This window comes from Oncorhynchus mykiss, unplaced genomic scaffold (genome assembly GCF_013265735.2).
Source record: "Oncorhynchus mykiss isolate Arlee unplaced genomic scaffold, USDA_OmykA_1.1 un_scaffold_329, whole genome shotgun sequence".
Taxonomy (NCBI): Eukaryota; Metazoa; Chordata; class Actinopteri; order Salmoniformes; family Salmonidae; genus Oncorhynchus; species Oncorhynchus mykiss.
In genome coordinates, this window is record NW_023493777.1 from 98,943 (window position 1) to 119,233 (window position 20,291).

A 20,291-nucleotide genomic window follows, 5' to 3' on the forward strand; every position below is an offset into this window, starting at 1 on the left:
CACACACACACACACACTCTATACCTCCCTACACACACACACACACTCTATACCCCTCCCACACACACACACACACACACACACACACACAGAGCGATGCCAGCCAAGCCAAAACGTCAGTAATATGCAGATCCATCTACTAATGACTAACCATAGAGGTAATTAAGACAGAGCTGGAACAGAGATGGCAGAAGGGCTGACACCTGCCTTGTGTGTCCACAGTCAGGACTGCTGGTGGAGAGCACTGTGGCACCAGGGTCACTCCGGTCAACAGTAGCCTGCGGCACAGTCTAAACACAGAGTCTAAACACAGCGTCTAAACACAGCGTCTAAACACAGCGTCTAAACACAGCGTCTAAACACAGCGTCTAAACACAGGCTCTAGGGTTGGGGATGTGAGCACGCTGGCTCTAGGGTTGGGGGTGTGAGCACGCTGGCTCTAGGGTTAGGGGTGTGAGCACGCTGGCTCTAGGGTTGGGGGTGTGAGCACGCTGGCTCTAGGGATGGGGGTGTGAGCACGCTGGCTTTAGGGATGGGGGTGTGAGCACGCTGGCTCTAGGGATGGGGGTGTGTGTGAGCACGCTGGCTCTAGAGATGGGGGTGTGTGTGAGCACGAGGGTTGGAAGCTTTCCGGGAAATTTTCCATGGGAAGTTAAGTCTGGGAATTTTGCATAAATTAATCAAACAAGTTAGCTTATAACAGTGAACTTTTTTTTGTGGGATACACAAGTCAATTCTAGGTCTTGTGGCATATTTTGGTTAAACTACCCCCAATTCAATGGAGTTGCAACCCTCTGCATGCACAGTGTATTCTTCCATCACATGTGCAGCTGATTCTCAAGATCTTGCACACTAATGAGATGCTATTGAGCCCACACTACTACACTGTCTGAGCCAAGGACTACATGCTTTCTGGTGAGTTTTGATTACAATACTGGGTGGGGTGAATATATTTATATGACATACATTACTTTTTTTGTAAATGAGTAAATAGTTGTTTACAGCAAAGTTTGTTTAAATCAGTTCTAACTTGTTAACAATTTCTGCTGGTTAGTTTTTGCTACCATGTGGGTTTTAGCTTGCTTGAGCCTGCTAACTGAGGAGTGTTAATTCACCTGTTCCCATACATGTTTCATTTTGAAACATTTATCTTACAAAGGAGTTGTTTAATGTAACTGCTTAACTATTTTTGTTTGTACTCATTTTTTTCTAATCTTTACAGGAAAATGCCACGGGGACTATCTTATGTGTGGAGATATTTCACTGCAGCTAATGTAGAAGTAAAAGCTGTGTACATTTGCAAATAATGTGCCAAATCATATGTGAAGAAAGCAACAAAGATGCATAATCATCTGGCCAAGTGCATAAAGTTCCCTCAGTGCTCACAACAAGCAACCTCTGACAAAAGTCCCTCTACTTCTATTTGAGGGGAAAATGATGAATCAGACACCTTACTGATAGCAACAGCTCATGGTCCTCCTGGAATCAAAGTGTTTTTGACTCAATGGAGGAACGTAGTCAGAGAAATGCTGATGAAGGTCTTACTCAAGCTGTGTATGCAACTGCTTCACCTCTGATGCTCACAGGCAATGTGTATTGGAAGAGATTTCTGAATGTTCTTAACCCAGCATACACCCCTCCAACCAGACATGCTTTATCTACTCATTTGCTGGATGCAGTGAAGTGAAGGTCAAGCAAATCATAGAGAAAGCAGACTGTATTGCAATCATCTAAGGATGGGGGTGTGAGCATGCGGGTCTGGCCAGATGAGATGTAGTCATTGTTTGTAGGTGTCTGTAAGTTGTTGTTAGTGTACGTTTGTTTTTGGAGTGTACATTTAAAAAAAAAATTGAATTGAAGATCGTTGACACCCAGGAGGAAAGTATTTGTCACAGCAGTACACACTGAGTGTACAAAACATTAAGAACACCTGCTCTTTCCATGACATAGACGGACCAGGTGAATCCAGGTGAAAGCTATGAACCCTTATTTGTCCCTCACTTGTTAAATCCACTTCAATCAGTGTAGATGAAGGGTAGGAGACCGGTGAAAGAAGGAGTTTTAAGCCTTGAGACAATTGAGACATGGATTGTGTATGTGTGCCATTCAGTGAGTGAATGGGCAAGACAAAATATTTAAGCATCTTTGAACGGGGTATGATAGTAGGTGCCAGGCACACCAGTTTGTTTCAAGAATTGCAACGCTGCCGAGTTTTTCACGTTCAACAGTTTCCCTTGTATATCCAGAATGGTCCACCACACAAAGGACATCCAGCCAACTTGACACAACTTTGGGAAGCATTGGAGTCAACATAGGCCAGCATCCCTGTGGAACAGCTTTGGACACCTTGTAGAATACATGCCCTGACGAATTGAGTCTGTTCTGAGGGCAAAGGGGGTGCAACTCACTATTAGGAAGGTGTTTCTAATGTTTGGTAAACTCAGTGAGGTTCAAATGAGAACCGTTGTAAAGCTTAAATAGATCTAGTTTGCACAAGGCCTCTGGTTGCCCTTCAATGTCACTTTGTCCTTTTTGGGTCAGCCGACATGCCATCCCTCCGTCCTCCCTATAAACTCTTACTACCGCCGAATCTCCAGACTAAAGAAGCATCGGCGCATTTAGTCACATTGCATATTTTAGCCGCCATCTGTTCCGCTCAACACTCCCACCACAGGGGCTCCTATCCTCATCTTCCTGTTTCCATATTCCAACAGCATATTGTTCCCATAGCTTCTTTATTTATTTTTAAAGAAAAGACACACACACACACACACACACACACACACACACACACACACACACACACACACACACACAGACAGCAGGACCGGAGAGTGCTTCTTGTTCTCAAGGAGGAGCAAGAGAGCAGCTTTCTTTTTTCTCCCCCCAGCAGTTTCTACCAGCCAGTTGTCCTATCAAGTGTAACCTCGGGGTCCTCATAGAGCAATTAAAGGGGCCCCACTGCCCACCTTTTGGTAATGAAGCCCGGTGCAGCCTGGAATCTACAGCCCTTTAGTGTCCCCTAATGGGACGTCATTACAGTCAAAGAAACAGTGTACATGTAAATGAACATACTCATTAGCCAGTGGCGAGAGAAACCTTTGGAGCTCCGTGTGGTGCAGTGTGTGGAGGGATGCTTCCTTATTCCTCTGGTACCCTGATTGGTTTTTTGTCTTTTTATTGTCTTGGTATGTGTGTGTGAGGGGAGAGATGGTATGTGTGTGTGAGGGGAGAGATGGTATGTGTGTGTGAGGGGAGAGATGGTGTGTGTGTGTGTGTGTGTGTGTGTGTGTGTATCTGTATGTCTTCACGAAAGGGAAAAGTGAAATGAACATATATAATGTGTTATTGGTATTCACACAGCCGTTGTGCAGCTGTTAATTGAGCACTAGTTGTCTCTGTAATGTGATGCTAAAGCCTGCTGAAGCGCGTAGCCGAACCCCCTGCCTCTCTCTCTCTCTCTGATTTAATGACTACATCCCCCAGAGTGCACCGGTGCAGCTGTCCAGGTCGTTGTCCCCGGCGAGCAGCGTGGAGTCAGGAAGAGGAGTGGAAAAGAGGATTCATGACCTGGAGGAGCTGCTCAGACTGAAGGTACAAACCTCACTGACCTCTACACTACACACTCTCTCTTTGTCTCTCTCTGTCTCCAACTTTGATGTAATGTCCTTAAAACAAGTCAAAATGAGGCTCAGTAGTGTGTGTGGCCTCCACGTGCCTGTATGACCTCCCTACAACGCCTGGGCATGCTCCTGATGAGGTGGCGGATGGTCTCCTGAGGGATCTCCTCCCAGACCTGGACTAAAGCATCTGCCAACTCCTGGACAGTGTGGTGCAACATGGCGTTGGTAGATGGAGCGAGACATGATGTCCCAGATGTGCTCAATTGGATTCAGGTCTGGGGAACGGGCGGGCCAGTCCATAGCATCAATGCCTACCTCTTGCAGGAACTGCTGACACACTCCAGCCACATGAGGTCTTGCATTAGAAGGAACTCAGGGCTAACCGCACCAGCATATGGTCTCACAAGGGGTCTGAGGATCTCATCTCGGTACCTAATGCCAGTCAGGCTACCTCTGGCGAGCACATGGAGGGCTGTGCGGCCCCCCAAAGAAATGACACCCCACACCATGACTGACCCACCGCCAAACCGGTCATGCTGGAGGATGTTGCAGGCAGCAGACTGTTCTCCACGGCGTCTCCAGACTCTGTCACGTCTGTCACGTGCTCAGTGTGAACCTGCTTTCATCTGTGAAGAGCACAGGGCGCCAGTGGCGAATTTGCCAATCTTGGTGTTCTCTGGCAAATGCCAAACGTCCTGCACGTTGTTGGGCTGTAAGCACAACCCCCACCCTCATGGAGTCTGTTTCTGACTGTTTGAGCAGACACATGCACATTTGTGGCCTGCTGGAGGTCATTTTGCAGGGCTCTGGCAGTGCTCCTCCTGCTCCTCCTTGCACAAAGGCGGAGGCAGCGGTCCTGCTGCTGGGTTGTTGCCCTCCTACGGCCTCCTCCACGTCTCCTGATGTACTGGCCTGTCTCCTGGTAGCGCCTCCATGCTCTGGACACTACGCTGACAGACACAGCAAACCTTCTTGCCACAGCTCGCATTGATGTGCCATCCTGGATGAGCTGAACTACCTGAGCCACTTGTGTGGGTTGTAGACTCTGTCTCATGCTACCACTAGAGTGAAAGCACCGCCAGCATTCAAAAGTGACCAAAACATCAGCCAGGAAGCATAGGAACTGAGAAGTGGTCTGTGGTCACCACCTGCAGAACCACTCCTTTATTGGGGGTGTCTTGCTAATTGCCTATAATTTCCACCTGTTGTCTATTCCATTTGCACAACAGCATGTGACATTTATTGTCAATCAGTGTTGCTTCCTAAGTGTACAGTTTGATTTCACAGAAGTGTGATTGACTTGGAGTTACATTGTGTTGTTTAAGTGTTCCCTTTATTTTTTTGAGCAGTGTATATATATATTTATATATAAATAAATGGTGGGACCTGTTGGCAATAATAATAGTAGTAGTGGAAATGGGATTAACATCAACTACAACAACAACAGTGTCAACATGACTGAGTAGACACATGACATGGTATGAAAAAAAGACAAAACAACAAGATGGGAAATATTATCGACATTACATTGCACTTTTCACTGGCTGTCCCTCAGGTTGTGGCAGGAGGACACATATTTGGCTGCCAAAACTGCACATTTAGGCTTTTCACCCAATAAATATTAGATTTTTTCTTCATATTTTATAGCTTAAATCTTTTTGTTTTGAATTATAATTTTGGGAAAGGAATATTCTCTTTCTTGCTCTCTCTCTCTCTCTCTTGCTCGCTCTCTCTCTCTCTCTCTGTCTGTTTCTCTCGCTGTCTCTCTCTCTCTCTTTCTCTCTCTGTCTTTCTCGCTGTCTTGCTCTCTCTGTTTGCCTCTCTCTCTGTTTGTCTGTCTGTCTCTCTGTTACTCTCTGTCTTTCTGTCTCTGTGTCTGTGTCTGTCTCTCTCTGTCTCTCTGTCTGTCTGTCTGTCTCTATGTCTGTTTCTCTTTCTGTGTCATTTTCTCTCTCTTTTGAATTCCCTTCTTCCGGTCTCTTTAGTCTTAATTCTGTTTTCTATTCTCTATTTTTCCCCCTGTTCTCTCCCCATTTCCTCTCTCTCTACTCCCTTGTCTCTCCTCTCTCTCCCTCCTCCTAATGCTTTCCAGCACATTGAGTAGTGTGGGTCCAGGTGAGAGGTACCTGTGTTCTGTTTCCTGTGTGTATTGATATGACCTCATTGTCATCATCAGCCCCATTCAGAGACAGACAGGCCGTCATGTGTGAATGTCACTGCTCTGCCGCCAGCCACGACACGCTACTACTGAGAGCTAACGCACCGATAGGACGAGGGAGCGCTGTCACGCATCTGCCTGCGCGGGTCCCTTGCCTCCCATCTCCCATCTCCCCTCAGAGGCCCAGCCAGCCCCCTGGTTCCCCCCTCTCATCAGTGCCTTCTCCTGATGGCTCAATTATGACCGTCTGTAATCACCACTCAGAGAGGTAGTAATGTCTCTGAAAAGGAGATGAAGATGTCACTGGCTGGCTGGCTGGCTGCTGCAGAGTGACTGACTCCCACATGTATGTTCTGACTGACTGCCTCCAGCTTTCAACCACACGTCAGTGTCTGGGTATTGTGTGTCAGACTTGTCTCAACCTGTGACATTCTCAGTCTCGACTCTTAAAAATGATGACGGTCTTTGGTTTTGTAACAACAGAGTATGGCTTTATAGTATTTCAAGACCAGCCGGTGGGTACAGTATCTCTGCAATATGATTGCTGTGTGTTGGAGAGGCCAGCAGGGTAAATTGCTCCTGATAAGAGGTGAGTGGAGGGGATAGCAGACTCTCTCTCTCTGTCTCTCCCTGTGGTCCAGCGTCGGGGAAGGCTGATGGTCTCTAAGGGGCTCAATTGCACCGCTGTTACCGACTGCTTCCTCTCTGACCTTTCCTAACGGTGTGCCACACACTCACACACATACACACACTGACACACACACACACACACACACTGATACACCCGACCGCTGAGCGTCTGTGTGGGCAATGAAGCAGCAGGAGAGGAGAGGATGCGGCAGGACTTGGACTCTCCCCATAAACCAATCAGCTCCATCGCTCTTTTAACCTTCACACTCTCCTCTGTTCTGCGGTCTCTCTCTCTCTCTCCTTTTTATTTCTCTCTTGTGCTATTATTATTTCTCCCCTCTTATTTCTCTCTTCGTCTCTGTTTTTGCCTCTTTCTCTTCTTCCTTGTCTCTCTTTTCTTTCCTCTCGCTCTCTCAACTTCTCCATTTCAATTCAATTTGCTTTATTGGCATGACGTAACAGTGTACATATTGAAAAAGCTTACTTTGGAGATTTACAATATTAACATAATAAGAATCAAAATGATCAACTTGACAACAGTAACAACAATAACCAAGGGTCAAAATAACCATACATTGAACAATAACCATAAGCATAGAGGACATGTGCAGGTTGGTTGGTCTGTCAGACATTGTCCCTCATCTTATGGCAGGCAGCAATGTAGTGCGCTGCCAACCCACAGCTCTCTGCTTCCTCCTCCAACAGGACAGGTAGCCTCTCTCATCAGAGAGGTCTTTGAAACCTTGAATAAGGGTTTCAAATTTGGGGAAATAACACACTCTAATTGTTTTATATTTTTTACATTTTGTCAGGAAGTGCAGCTCTGTCTCAGGTTCTGCTGTGGGGCAGTGGTTGCACAGCCTTTCCTCTACAGGGAGACAGATAGCACTGAATTTTGCTTTGTGCTTGTGTTTCCCAATAAGAAATGTAGTTTTGTTTTGACTGTGTTGTAATTTGTTTTATTCTGATTGATTGGATGTTCTGGTCCTGAGGCTTCAGTGTGTTAGTAGAACAGGTTTTTGAACTCAGCCCCAGGACCAGCTGGAGGAGGGGACTGAGGCTTCAGTGTGTTAGTAGAACAGGTTAGTGAACTCAGCCCCAGGACCAGCTGGATGAGGGGACTGAGGCTTCAGTGTGTTAGTAGAACAGGTTTTTGAACTCAGCCCCAGGACCAGCTGGAGGAGGGGACTGAGGCTTCAGTGTGTTAGTAGAACAGGTTAGTGAACTCAGCCCCAGGGCCAGCTGGATGAGGGGACTGAGGCTTCAGTGTGTTAGTAGAACAGGTTAGTGAACTCAGCCCCAGGACCAGCTGGATGAGGGGACTGAGGCTTCAGTGTGTTAGTAGAACAGGTTAGTGAACTCAGACCCAGGACCAGCTGGAGGAGGGGACTGAGGCTTCAGTGTGTTAGTAGAACAGGTTAGTGAACTCAGCCCCAGGACCAGCTGGATGAGGGGACTGAGGCTTCAGTGTGTTAGTAGAACAGGTTAGTGAACTCAGACCCAGGACCAGCTGGAGGAGGGGACTGAGGCTTCAGTGTGTTAGTAGAACAGGTTAGTAAACTCAGCCGCAGGACCAGCTGGAGGAGGGGACTGAGGCTTCAGTGTGTTAGTAGAACAGGTTAGTGAACTCAGCCCCAGGACCAGAGTTTTTATTATTGGTGGATATTGGCCTAATTCTGCCCTGCATGCATTGTTTGTAGTTTTCCTCTGGACATGTATGAGAATCTTACAGAACTCTGCATGCAGGGTTTCAATGGAGTGTTTATCCCATTTGGTGAAATCTTGTTTTGGCATGAAGTGCAATTGGTTCATTGATACATTCAATTAGTTTTAGCCAAATTTTAATAGGTATTTCAATTTGAATTAGTTTTTTAATGGTGTAGAATGGCCTACGTGCTTTCTCTCTCAGTTCATTCACAGCCTCATTAAGGTGTCCAGTTGAGCTTATTTTTAATAAGTAATTGTAGTGTGTGCAGTACTCTATATATTTTGTACCTATTGAGAACTTTGGTCTAATTCCCTGAGATCTGGATCTTCTCTGGAAAATCCTCTTTCTCTCTCTGTCTCTCTCTCTGTCTGTCTCTGTCTCTCTCGGTCTGTTTCTCTCGCTCTCTCTCTCTCTCTCTCTCTGTCTTTCTGTGTCTCTCTCTCTGTCTCTCTCAATGTCTGTCTGTCTGTCTGTCTGTCTGTCTGTCTGTCTGTCTGTCTGTCTGTCTGTCTGTCTGTCTGTCTGTCTGTCTGTCTGTCTGTCTGTCTCTCTGTCTCTCTGTCTCTCTGTCTCTCTCTCTTTGTCTCTCTCTCTTTGTCTCTCTCTCTTTGTCTCTCTCTCTTTGTCTCTGTCTCTTTGTCTCTGTCTCTTTGTCTCTCTCTCTCTCTGTCTCTCTCTCTCTGTCTCTCTCTCTCTCTGTGTCTCTCTCTGTCTCTCTCTGTCTCTCAATGTCTCTCAATGTCTCTCTGCCTCTCTCTCTCTCTCTCTCTCTCTCTCTCTCTCTCTCTCTCTCTCTCTCTCTCTCTCTCTCTCTCTCTCTCTCTCTCTCTCTCTCTCTCTGTCTCTCTCTCTATCTCTCAATGTCTCTCGATATCTCTCTCTCTCTCTGTCTCTCTCTCTCTCTCTCTCTCTCTCTCTCTCTGTCTCTCTCTCTGTCTCTCAATGTCTCTCTGCCTCTCTCTCTCTCTGTCTCTCTCTCTCTCTCTGTCTCTCTCTCTCTCTCTCTGTCTCTCTCTCTCTCTCGATGTCTCTCTCTCTCTCTTGATGTCTCTCTCTCTCTCTTCCCCCCATCCACTAGAGATATATGGAGGTCATGTCTCTTTACTCAGCCAGGGATATTAGCAGTTATTTTGGTGTCAGGTCTAAAGTGTCCCTATTACATCACATACTAGACAGACACTCAGCCTGATGCTAATGGCTCATGATACGCATGGCTGTGTTATTTAATGGTTCCATTTACATGTCTGTAGTGCGGACTGAGGGGCGTTTAACAGAGTTGTGTGTGTGTGTTTTTGGTTTTACTGTCCCTGTGGGGACCAGAAGTCCTCACAAGGATAGTAAAACAAAGAAAACTTGCACAGGTTGGGCCATTTCGCCAGTCCCCACAAGGAAAAAGGCTGGTTTAGTCTTAGGGGTTAGGTTTAGGGTTAGGAGTTAGGTTTAGGAATAGAGGTTAGGTTTAGGGTTACAGTTAGGGTTAGGAGTTAGGTTTAGGGTTACAGTTAGGGTTAGGAGTTAGGTTTAGGAATAGAGGTTAGGTTTAGGGTTACAGTAAGGGTTAGGAGTTAGGTTTAGGAATAGGGGTTAGGTTTAGGGTTACATTTAGGGTTAGGAGTTAGGTTTAGGAATAGGGGGTTAGGTTTAGGGTTACAGTTAAGGTTAGGAGTTAGGTTTAGGAATAGGGGGTTAGGTTTAGGGTTACAGTTAGGGTTAGGAATAGGGGTTAAGTTTAGGGTTACAGTTAGGGTTAGGAGTTAGGTTTAGGAATAGGGGGTTAGGTTTAGGGTTACAGTTAGGGTTAGGAGTTAGGTTTAGGAATAGGGGGTTAGGTTTAGGGTTACAGTTAGGGTTAGGAGTTAGGTTTAGGAATAGGGGTTAGGTTTAGGGTTACAGTTAGGGTTAGGAGTTAGGTTTAGGAATAGGGGGTTAGGTTTAGGGTTACAGTTAGGGTTAGGAGTTAGGTTTAGGAATAGGGGTTAGGTTTAGGGTTACAGTTAGGGTTAGGAGTTAGGTTTAGGAATAGGGGGTTAGGTTTAGGGTTACAGTTAGGGTTAGGAGTTAGGTTTAGGAATAGGGGGTTCGGTTTAGGGTTACAGTTAGGGTTAGGAGTTAGGTTTAGGAATAGGGGGTTAGGTTTAGGGTTACAGTTAGGGTTAGGAGTTAGGTTTAGGAATAGGGGTTAGGTTTAGGAATAAAGGTTAGGTTTAGGAATAGGGGGTTAGGTTTAGGGTTACAGTTAGGGTTAGGAGTTAGGTTTAGGAATAGGGGGTTAGGTTTAGGGTTACAGTTAGGGTTAGGAGTTAGGTTTAGGAATAGGGGTTAGGTTTAGGGTTACAGTTAGGGTTAGGAGTTAGGTTTAGGGGAAATTGGATTTTGAATGGGAATGAATTGTTTGGTCCCCACAAAGATAGTAAAACAAACGTGCGCCCAGTGGATGTCACTGACCCCATTATATTGGGAACACAATTTATACTGTGTCCCCAGTGTGATTTTATCAGTTAAATGCTGAATTGGACTGAACAGTAGGGGATCCTAACAAACCGTTTTTATTATTATTTATTTTTTTGTACAAACGTGCCACTTCCAAGACAAGTAAACAACAGCACGGTCTCTCTCTGAGGTCTGAGAGACACCAAATTATTTTTCAGCTTGAGAACATACATGCTGGATGATTAGGGTCTGGGACCAGTGTACCCAGAGCAGGCTGTGTGTTGTGTTGTGGAGTATTGATTGCTGGTGGTGGGGTTGAAGTGTGATCTGTGATGACCAGGGTTGGGGCCGGGGCCCAGTGGGAGCTCTAAGGGGCCTGGGAAGCAATGATGTGGGTAATGCCCTGCCACTCCGACCAGAGCCCCTCTGCAATCAATCAGTCAGGACTCTCTCTCTCTCTGTGTGTGTCTGGTTCTCTCTCTCCTTTCATTAGAGGCAGAAACCCAGGCTGCATTTGTTTGGGGGCTTTGTGTTGTAAAAGCAGCCCGTGTAACGGATGTCCTCTGTGAATATCTCTCACCAGTACACAAAAATCCATACTTGTCACATCGGTGGAGTGTGAGAGAAAGTGTGTGTGTGTGTCTGTCTCTGAGTGTGTGTGTGTGTGTGTGCGTCCATGTGTGTGCTGCCGCTCCCGCTCCTCTCTGTTCTCTTTGTCCTTGTTAATAATAACAGGGTTCAGAGCTCACATTTCCCTCTCTGCAGGGCAGCCGTGTCATATCAGCAGTAAACAAGCTCTTCCCTTCAAAAGGCGCTCGACGAGAAGTCTCCCCAGCCCTGCCTGGCCACTCAAGCAGAAACCTGCTCTGCTCTCTTTCTCTTTCTCTCTTATTCTTTCTCTCTTTCTGTCTCTCTCATCTTTCCTCCTCTTCTCCCTCCCGAGCCCGAGCCTGCCTGTTTTAAAGTGTTTTCTTCTTCCACTCTGTTAAGGTCAGAGTAGCAGAGGCGTTCCTGTCAGGAACATCTAGATGTTCTCCTCCTTCTCTCCCCTGAAAGTCCCACGTTGTAATCTTTTCTTTTTTTAAATTGTCAGTCATTGCCGCCCCAATTGGGTGGTGACCCCAGTCAATGACCAGTACCCCGCTGAGGGGAGAGGGGGTGGAGGAGGGGGGAGGGTAGTGTGAAGAAGGTTCAAAGTGCTCTCTCTCCCGGTTGACTTGACCATATTAATGCTGTACCTGTAACGAACCTCGGATGCTGGAGGAACACTTGTCAGAGAGAAGGAGAGGAACTGCAATGTCAGAGAGAGGTGATGCTTCCTCAGTAATGGAGCACATATTTGTTATAGCTACATGTTACAGTAACAAGAGTTATATCTGACCTGAGGGGTGTACAGCAGTGGAGGCTGGTGGGACGAGCTATAGGAGGACTCATTGTAATGGCTGGAAAGGAATGAAGGGGCCAGTGTCAAAAGATGTTTCCTTGTGTTTGATATCGTTCCATTTATTCCATACCAGCCATTACAATGATCCCATCCTCCTATAGCTCCTCCCGCCAGCCTCCACTGGTGTACAGTTCCGTACTAGACTGACACTGTCAGTAATGAAATTATTTACACTGTTTCTAGGTCCATTTTCTATCTTTTGGAAATACACTGCTCTCAATGTAAGATTTAAGTCATTCTATCATTTCAGATAGATTTGTCATCACTCCCAACCCCCGACCGGTTTCACATTTCAGTGACATCATTTGATTTCCCTGTGCAGTGCATGTGTGAAGTGGCCACATTGTGTAACGTAACCTCCTGTATGTCTCTGGCCGGCAGACGGACGAGAACGAGGAGTTGCGGAGGGCCCATGAGAAACGCCACGAGCGCCTGCGTCTCGTCCAGACCAACTACCGGACGGTCAAAGACCAGCTCCGAGAGGTGGAGGACGCACAGGGCCTGTGAGTACCCTACTAGAAGTAGAATTCAATATTCTACTCTACTAGAATTCTATTTCTATGGTACCACTTCCACCCAGAGGCAGACCGACGTTCTGGTATAGAGTGGCAGGTGACACCTCCACCCAGCCGCAGACCGACGTTCTGGTATAGAGTGGCAGGTGACACACTTCCCCCCTAGCGGCAGACCGACGTTCTGGTATAGAGTGGCAGGTGACACACTTCTCCCCCCAGAGGCAGACCGACGTTCTGGTGTAGAGTGGCAGGTGACACACTTCCACCCAGAGGCAGACCGACGTTCTGGTATAGAGTGGCAGGTGACACACTTCCCCCCAGCGGCAGACCGACGTTCTGGTATAGAGTGGCAGGTGACACTTCCACACAGCCTCAGACCGACGTTCTGGTATAGAGTGGCAGGTGACACACTTCCACCCAGAGGCAGACCGACGTTCTCGTATAGAGTGGCAGGTGACACACTTCCCCCCAGCGGCAGACCGACGTTCTGGTATAGAATGGCAGGTGACACTTCCACCCAGCCGCAGACCGACGTTCTGGTATAGAGTGGCAGGTGACACACTTCCACCCAGAGGCAGACCGACGTTCTGGTATAGAGTGGCAGGTGACACACTTCTCCCCCCAGAGGCAGACCGACGTTCTGGTGTAGAGTGGCAGGTGACACACTTCTACCCAGAGGCAGACTGACGTTCTGGTATAGAGGGGCAGGTGACACCTCCACCCAGCCTCAGACCGACGTTCTGGTGTAGAGTGGCAGGTGACACTTCCACACAGCCTCAGACCGACGTTCTGGTATAGAGTGGCAGGTGACACACTTCCACCCAGAGGCAGACCGACGTTCTGGTATAGAGTGGCAGGTGACACACTTCCCCCCAGCGGCAGACCGACGTTCTGGTATAGAATGGCAGGTGACACTTCCACCCAGCCGCAGACCGACGTTCTGGTATAGAGTGGCAGGTGACACACTTCCACCCAGAGGCAGACCGACGTTCTGGTATAGAGTGGCAGGTGACACACTTCCCCCCCAGCGGCTGACCGACATTCTGGTATAGAGTGGCAGGTGACACACTTCTCCCCCAGAGGCAGACCGACGTTCTGGTGTAGAGTGGCAGGTGACACACTTCTACCCAGAGGCAGACTGACGTTCTGGTATAGAGGGGCAGGTGACACCTCCACCCAGCCTCAGACCGACGTTCTGGTATAGAGTGGCAGGTGACACTTCCACACAGCCTCAGACCGACGTTCTGGTATAGAGTGGCAGGTGACACACTTCCACCCAGAGGCAGACGGACGTTCTGGTATAGAGTGGCAGGTGACACTTCCACACAGCCTCAGACCGACGTTCTGGTATAGAGTGGCAGGTGACACACTTCCACCCAGAGGCAGACCGACGTTCTGGTATAGAGTGGCAGGTGACACACTTCCCCCCCAGCGGCTGACCGACATTCTGGTATAGAGTGGCAGGTGACACACTTCTCCCCCAGAGGCAGACCGACGTTCTGGTGTAGAGTGGCAGGTGACACACTTCTACCCAGAGGCAGACTGACGTTCTGGTATAGAGGGGCAGGTGACACCTCCACCCAGCCTCAGACCGACGTTCTGGTATAGAGTGGCAGGTGACACTTCCACACAGCCTCAGACCGACGTTCTGGTATAGAGTGGCAGGTGACACACTTCCACCCAGAGGCAGACGGACGTTCTGGTATAGAGTGGCAGGTGACACTTCCACACAGCCTCAGACCGACGTTCTGGTATAGAGTGGCAGGTGACACACTTCCACCCAGAGGCAGACTGACGTTCTGGTGTAGAGTGGCAGGTGACACACTTCCACCCAGCCTCAGACCGACGTTCTGGTATAGAGGGGCAGGTGACACCTCCACCCAGCCTCAGACCGACGTTCTGGTATAGAGTGGCAGGTGACACTTCCCACCCAGCGGCAGACCGACGTTCTGGTATAGAGGGGCAGGTGACACACTTCCACCCAGTGGCAGACCGACGTTCTGGTATAGAGTGGCAGGTGACACTTCCACCCAGCCGCAGACCGACGTTCTGGTATAGAGTGGCAGGTGACACTTCCACCCAGCCGCAGACCGACGTTCTGGTATAGAGTGGCAGGTGACACTTCCACCCAGCCGCAGACCGACGTTCTGGTATAGAGTGGCAGGTGACACTTCCACCCAGCGGCAGACCGACGTTCTGGTATAGAGTGGCAGGTGACACTTCCACCCAGAGGCAGACTGACGTTCTGGTATAGAGTGGCAGGTGACACTTCCACCCAGTGGCAGACCGACGTTCTGGTATAGAGTGGCAGGTGACACACTTCCACCCAGAGGCAGACTGACGTTCTGGTATAGAGTGGCAGGTGACACTTCCACCCAGCCTCAGACCGACGTTCTGGTATAGAGTGGCAGGTGACACTTCCACCCAGCCTCAGACCGACGTTCTGGTATAGAGTGGCAGGTGACACTTCCACCCAGCCTCAGACCGACGTTCTGGTATAGAGTGGCAGGTGACACACTTCCCCCCAGAGGCAGACCGACGTTCTGGTATAGAGTGGCAGGTGACACACTTCCACCCAGTGGCAGACCGACGTTCTGGTGTAGAGTGGCAGGTGACACACTTCCACCCAGCGGCAGACCGACGTTCTGGTATAGAGTGGCAGGTGACACACTTCCACCCAGCGGCAGACCGACGTTCTGGTATAGAGTGGCAGGTGACACACTTCCACACAGTGGTGCCGACCAGAGACGTGCTCTGTCTTTTCACATTATTCCAGGAACTATTAGGTATGTGTAACCAAGCCAGCACAGACTGTTTTTAAATCCTGGATTTTATCAGCTCAAACCATGTCGCAATCCGTTCCTTTTAGCCTGGAGTTAATATGAACTTGCCTTGGGGAGTGTTTAAAGGCACGTAACTCCTCTTTCTTTAGTTAAGCCCTTCTGAACCCTCTGGAACACATCAGAACCCAACTGAAACTCTCTCAAATACTCCCATGACCTTTACTCTTTATGTTACATGTCATCACCTGACCTACTGTGTGGAGGATTACACCTTTACCTTTGAAAAAGCTTCACGGGTTTTAAGAGAATCAATTTCGTTGCTTAGCGTTTGAGTCGCTGTGCGTGTCTTTGTTTCTCTCTCTGTCTCTCTCTCTCCTTCCCCTGGCATCAATTAGGACTTGAGGGCAGGAGGCTGAAGGTGTCCGTTATAGAGGGGACAGGGTGTCTGAGAAACTCCTGGGGAGGGACGGGGGACGAGGTGGAGAGGGGGTGATTTCCTCTTCCGATCCCCTTGGTTTGATCTAGATTAAAACCACGGGCTTTTCACACAAAGAGGGCAACGTGGCGGCAAATGTCATTAACGTGACACACACACGTTCTCCCTCTTTCTGACTTCCTCCCCCAAAGCTTCAGGCAGCGAGGAGAACCTTTTAAAACACTAACTAATGGAAGCGTATGTGGGGTTGGTATCCACACGGGACCGACGTGTTGACCCTGTCAGCTGTTTTCTCCCCGGGTTAATTAAAGAAAACAGCGGCTGCAACGTGAGGCCGTGTGAAAGTAGAGCGCACGGGTATTCACCATCCACCACCTCCCCGCCGTTCGGCTAGGAGCAGCTCAGCGCAGCACGGAACAAAGACAGGCAGACAGAGAGAGCGTGTGACAGACAGAGAGAACGAAGAGAGCATCACTTGGAAACAACACCATTTGTGCCCGTCTGTACATTTTAGCAGGTTATCAAGAAAGTGTGGTGTGTGTGGTTGTCTCCTTGTTGTTGGAGGATCTTGATGAAAACGAGGGCACACTTTGCTAGCAGGAAAAAAAAGTGTCTGATATTTTTCTCAGTTTGTAACCTCTTGTGGCAATAAGTCATATTAAAAAGGTACCATTTTAAACGTTATAAAGCAGTTTTGTTGCAAACAGGGAATTGGTGACTCATAATACACAATCAACCAGTACGCCATCAGACTGACCTGTCACCTGCATATTGGCATCATCATTTGACAGGAGACAGAATTGACACGATATGCAGCTTTGCCCTTTTCATCCTCAGCCTTTGATGGCGCCACCCAGGCAGCCCCTCAGCCTTATGATCGTTGGCATTCACTTGGATGGGTTAACCCCTCATATCCATCCTTAAATAGTCCCAAACCCAGTGGGGGTAATGCCAGTCTGAACGGGGAGACAATGGAGAAACCACTTAAACACTACCCCTGTTAGAGCCGTGGAATCAGGCCTAACAAGTCAGGGGGGAAAACGTCGACTCTCATTGCATTTTGGGCTTGTTAGGGATTTCCCAGTTGCCTCCACGCTGTGTTGATTGTTTTCTGGGAAAGTGGTGGGGGTGGGGAGGGGCTTCTTTTATGCCCTCCCTTTGTGTGTTAGACTGAAAGGGGGGGGGGGGGGTGTAAACTGTTCTGAAGACCACCTCTACCTGCCTCTTATTCTGTAGTCTGGAGTTTAAATTGAATCGACCACCTCCTCCCCCCATTATGACAGGTGAAACCATTAGCATTAGTAGCATTAGTTTGTGCTTCCTCTTCAGCATGTTGCTGCTGCCACCATCACACTCATCTTGTTTTTCTCTCCAGGAGAGTGACTTATTGAGTGACTCAGTTATTATTGGTGCTCTATGGGTCTGGGTTGATGTGCAGTGGCTGTTTCCCAAATGGCACCCTATTCCCTATAGTTCAGGCTCTGGTTAAAAGTAGTGCACTATTTTGAGAATATCGTTCCATTTCAGACAGCCAGTGTGTGTGGGTGGTGTGGACACTGGAACAGGAAGTAGGAAGTAGGGTAACTACCAGCGAATCAGAGCACAGCTGCAGGCCCTGGACTCTCTCTATCCTCATCAGCATGCAGCCGACACATGGCCGGGCTGGGCCGCGCCGGAGAAACAGCACTGTCATTCATGATTACCACCAGACGCGCCCAAACAGAATAAAAGAGCAGAAAAAACCCAACTTCTTATTTATATTAGAGAGAAGAAAGTTTTAATCAGACTGGGATGATGGGATGAGTAAATAAATGAAAGGTTATTAAAACGTCTGCAGTCTGATCAAAGTTGTGCCCGTAAACAGATTCCCCTCCAATTAAAAGCAATTAGCCGGAGAGTCTTCTCTGTGAATAAAGTGCTCTCCCATTTCTGTTTCCTCGCTGCTTAATAACGGAAACTAGTTGACTGCTGGGGGGAAGCACTGAGGGCTGGACTGGTGCTGGATCCAAAATGGACTCCTAGTCGCTGCCTCCTTGGCACTCCCTGAAGATCTAAACGCTCCTCTCGGCCTATCAGAAGACAGTGTGAATCATTTACATATTTACCCTTTAGTCTTTTAGCAGATGCTCTTATCCAGAGCAGCTTACAGGAGTGATTAAGGTTAAGTGCATTGCTCAAGGGCACATCGACAGATTTTTCACCTAGTTGGCTCGAGGATTCGAACCAGCAACCTTTCTGTTACTGGCCCAACGCTCTTACGCAATTACAATATTGCTTAAAGGAGCAGACAAGATAAGCGTTCCATCCATATCCCTGGTAGCAGGTCTGTCTGGTCAGATCCACAGGACGGCAGGCTGTAGGGGCTTGCTCCTGCATACAACACACAGTGTAGAGAAATGCACTTTGCATCGCAAAACTCTCCCCACTCACCATTAGAATACATATAGAACACTCCTCAGTGTCTAAGTTTTGCTGTGGGAAGTTCCAGTGATCTCTCTGTATCAGAGAGAGAGAGAGAGTCTTTGCTCTCGTGGAAAGAAACCCGGGGATCCCAGGACAGCTCAGACACACTACAGCACCGCACAGTCGGCACCGTACCACAAGTTAAAGGGCTCCAAATTGCTCACAGGGGCATTAAAAAAAATGTACTGTTCGTCCCGTTGCCTTCCCACTCCCAGGAACGGGTCTTAACTGGTATTAGTGGCAGAGCGGCGTCTACATAGCCCATAATGACCACGGGAAAGAAACCCTGGACCATATAGATATAACCCTGGTTTCACCTACCTCAGAGAGAGAGAGAGAGAGAGAGAGAGAGAGAGAGAGAGAGAGAGAGAGAGAGAGAGAGAGAGAGAGAGAGAGAGAGAGAGAGAGAGAGAGAGAGAGAGAGAGAGAGAGAGAGAGAGAGAGAGAGAGAGAGAGAGAGAGAGAGAGAGAGAGAGAGAGAGAGAGAGAGAGAGAGAGAGAGAGAGAGAGAGAGAGAGAGAGAGAGAGAGAGAGAGAGAGAGAGAGAGAGAGAGAGAGAGAGAGAGAGAGAGAGAAATAAAAATGCGTTCTCTCATTTTCTTCTTTATTAGATGGTTTTTGTCTCTGTACCAGAAGTGTTGAAATGAAGGACTGATTGGAGTTGAATGGTGATGGGGGGGTGGGTAGGCTGGGATTGATTGATGTGGAGGATACTGGGGGGCCGAGGGGAAATAGGTGGTGGGTGTGTGTCTGCCACGCCACAGTGTATAAGTGTCATTAAGTATTCATAAGTGATGTGTGTGTGTGTGTTAGAATGGCCTGGTTTGGGTGTGTTTTAGCCATTATTTACATCTACATGGCACACTGGGAATCCTCTGCACTCCTCAGCCTAGCCACTCGGGCACTGCCCTGGGATTTAACTAACACCAACTGTGTGTGTGCACTTGATTTGCCACTGAAGTATCAAAGTCAAGGCCACTCATTTGAATACGGCTACAAATGTCTAAATAACAACAGTTCTCCCCATGTGAATTGACCATAGGTAGGTATGATACTAACTGTTCTCCCCTGGGTTTTGGGTTTTGTGTGTGTGTGTGTGTGTGTGTGTTGGTGTGTGTGTTGGTGTGTGCAGGCCCAGGGGCAGGGCCCAGCAGCGGGCAGAGCCGTGGCAGCTCCGCCAGGAGAACAGCGATGCGGTGTGGAACGAGCTGGCCTACTTCAAACACCTCAACAAGAAGCTCACTACACACAAGTAACTCTCTCTCTCTCTCTCTCTCTCTCTCTCTCTCTCTGTCTGTCTTTCTTTCTCTCTCTCTGTCTCTCTTTCTCTCTCTCTGTCTCTTTCTCTCTCTCTGTCTCTTTCTCTCTCTGTCTCTCTTTCTCTCTCTCTCTCTCTCTCTGTCTCTCTTTCTGTCTCTCTCTGTCTCTCTTTCTGTCTCTCTCTGTCTCTCTTTCTGTCTCTCTCTCGCTCTCTCTCTCTCTCTCTCCCCGTCTCTCTCTGTCTCTCTCTCTCCGTCTCTCTCTGTCTCTCTCTCTCTCAATTCAATTCAATTCAAGGGGCTTTATTGGCATGGGAAACGTGTTAACATTGCCAAAGCAAGTGATGTAGATAATATACAAAAGTGAAATAAACACTAAAAATTAACAGTAAACATTACACATACAGAGGTTTCAAATAAAGACATTACAAATATCATTATATATATATATATATATACAGTGCCTTGCGAAAGTATTCGGCCCCCTTGAACTTTGCGACCTTTTGCCACATTTCAGGCTTCAAACATAAAGATATAAAACTGTATTTTTTTTGTGAAGAATCAACAACAAGCGGGACACAATCATGAAGTGGAACGACATTTATTGGATATTTCAAACTTTTTTAACAAATCAAAAACTGAAAAATTGGGTGTGCAAAATTATTCAGCCCCTTTACTTTCAGTGCAGCAAACTCTCTCCAGAAGTTCAGTGAGGATCTCTGAATGATCCAATGTTGACCTAAATGACTTATGATGATAAATACAATCCACCTGTGTGTAATCAAGTCTCCGCATAAATGCACCTGCACTGTGATAGTCTCAGAGGTCCGTCAAAAGCGCAG

The 20,291-nt window shown here is 47.9% G+C and overlaps 1 protein-coding gene across 3 annotated transcripts in view; it reads left to right on the plus strand.

Annotated features, from left to right (window-relative positions):
• Positions 1-20,291, plus strand: part of LOC110533197 (centlein) — a 103,181-nt gene that overhangs the window by 41,167 nt on the left and 41,723 nt on the right. For all 3 annotated transcript variants that reach the window (XM_036973829.1, XM_036973828.1, XM_036973827.1), the window contains 3 exons: positions 3,487-3,594; positions 12,375-12,496; positions 19,323-19,442. In XM_036973829.1, coding sequence (XP_036829724.1) covers positions 3,487-3,594; positions 12,375-12,496; positions 19,323-19,442 — 350 coding nt within the window. The remainder of the gene's footprint in view (positions 1-3,486; positions 3,595-12,374; positions 12,497-19,322; positions 19,443-20,291) is intronic.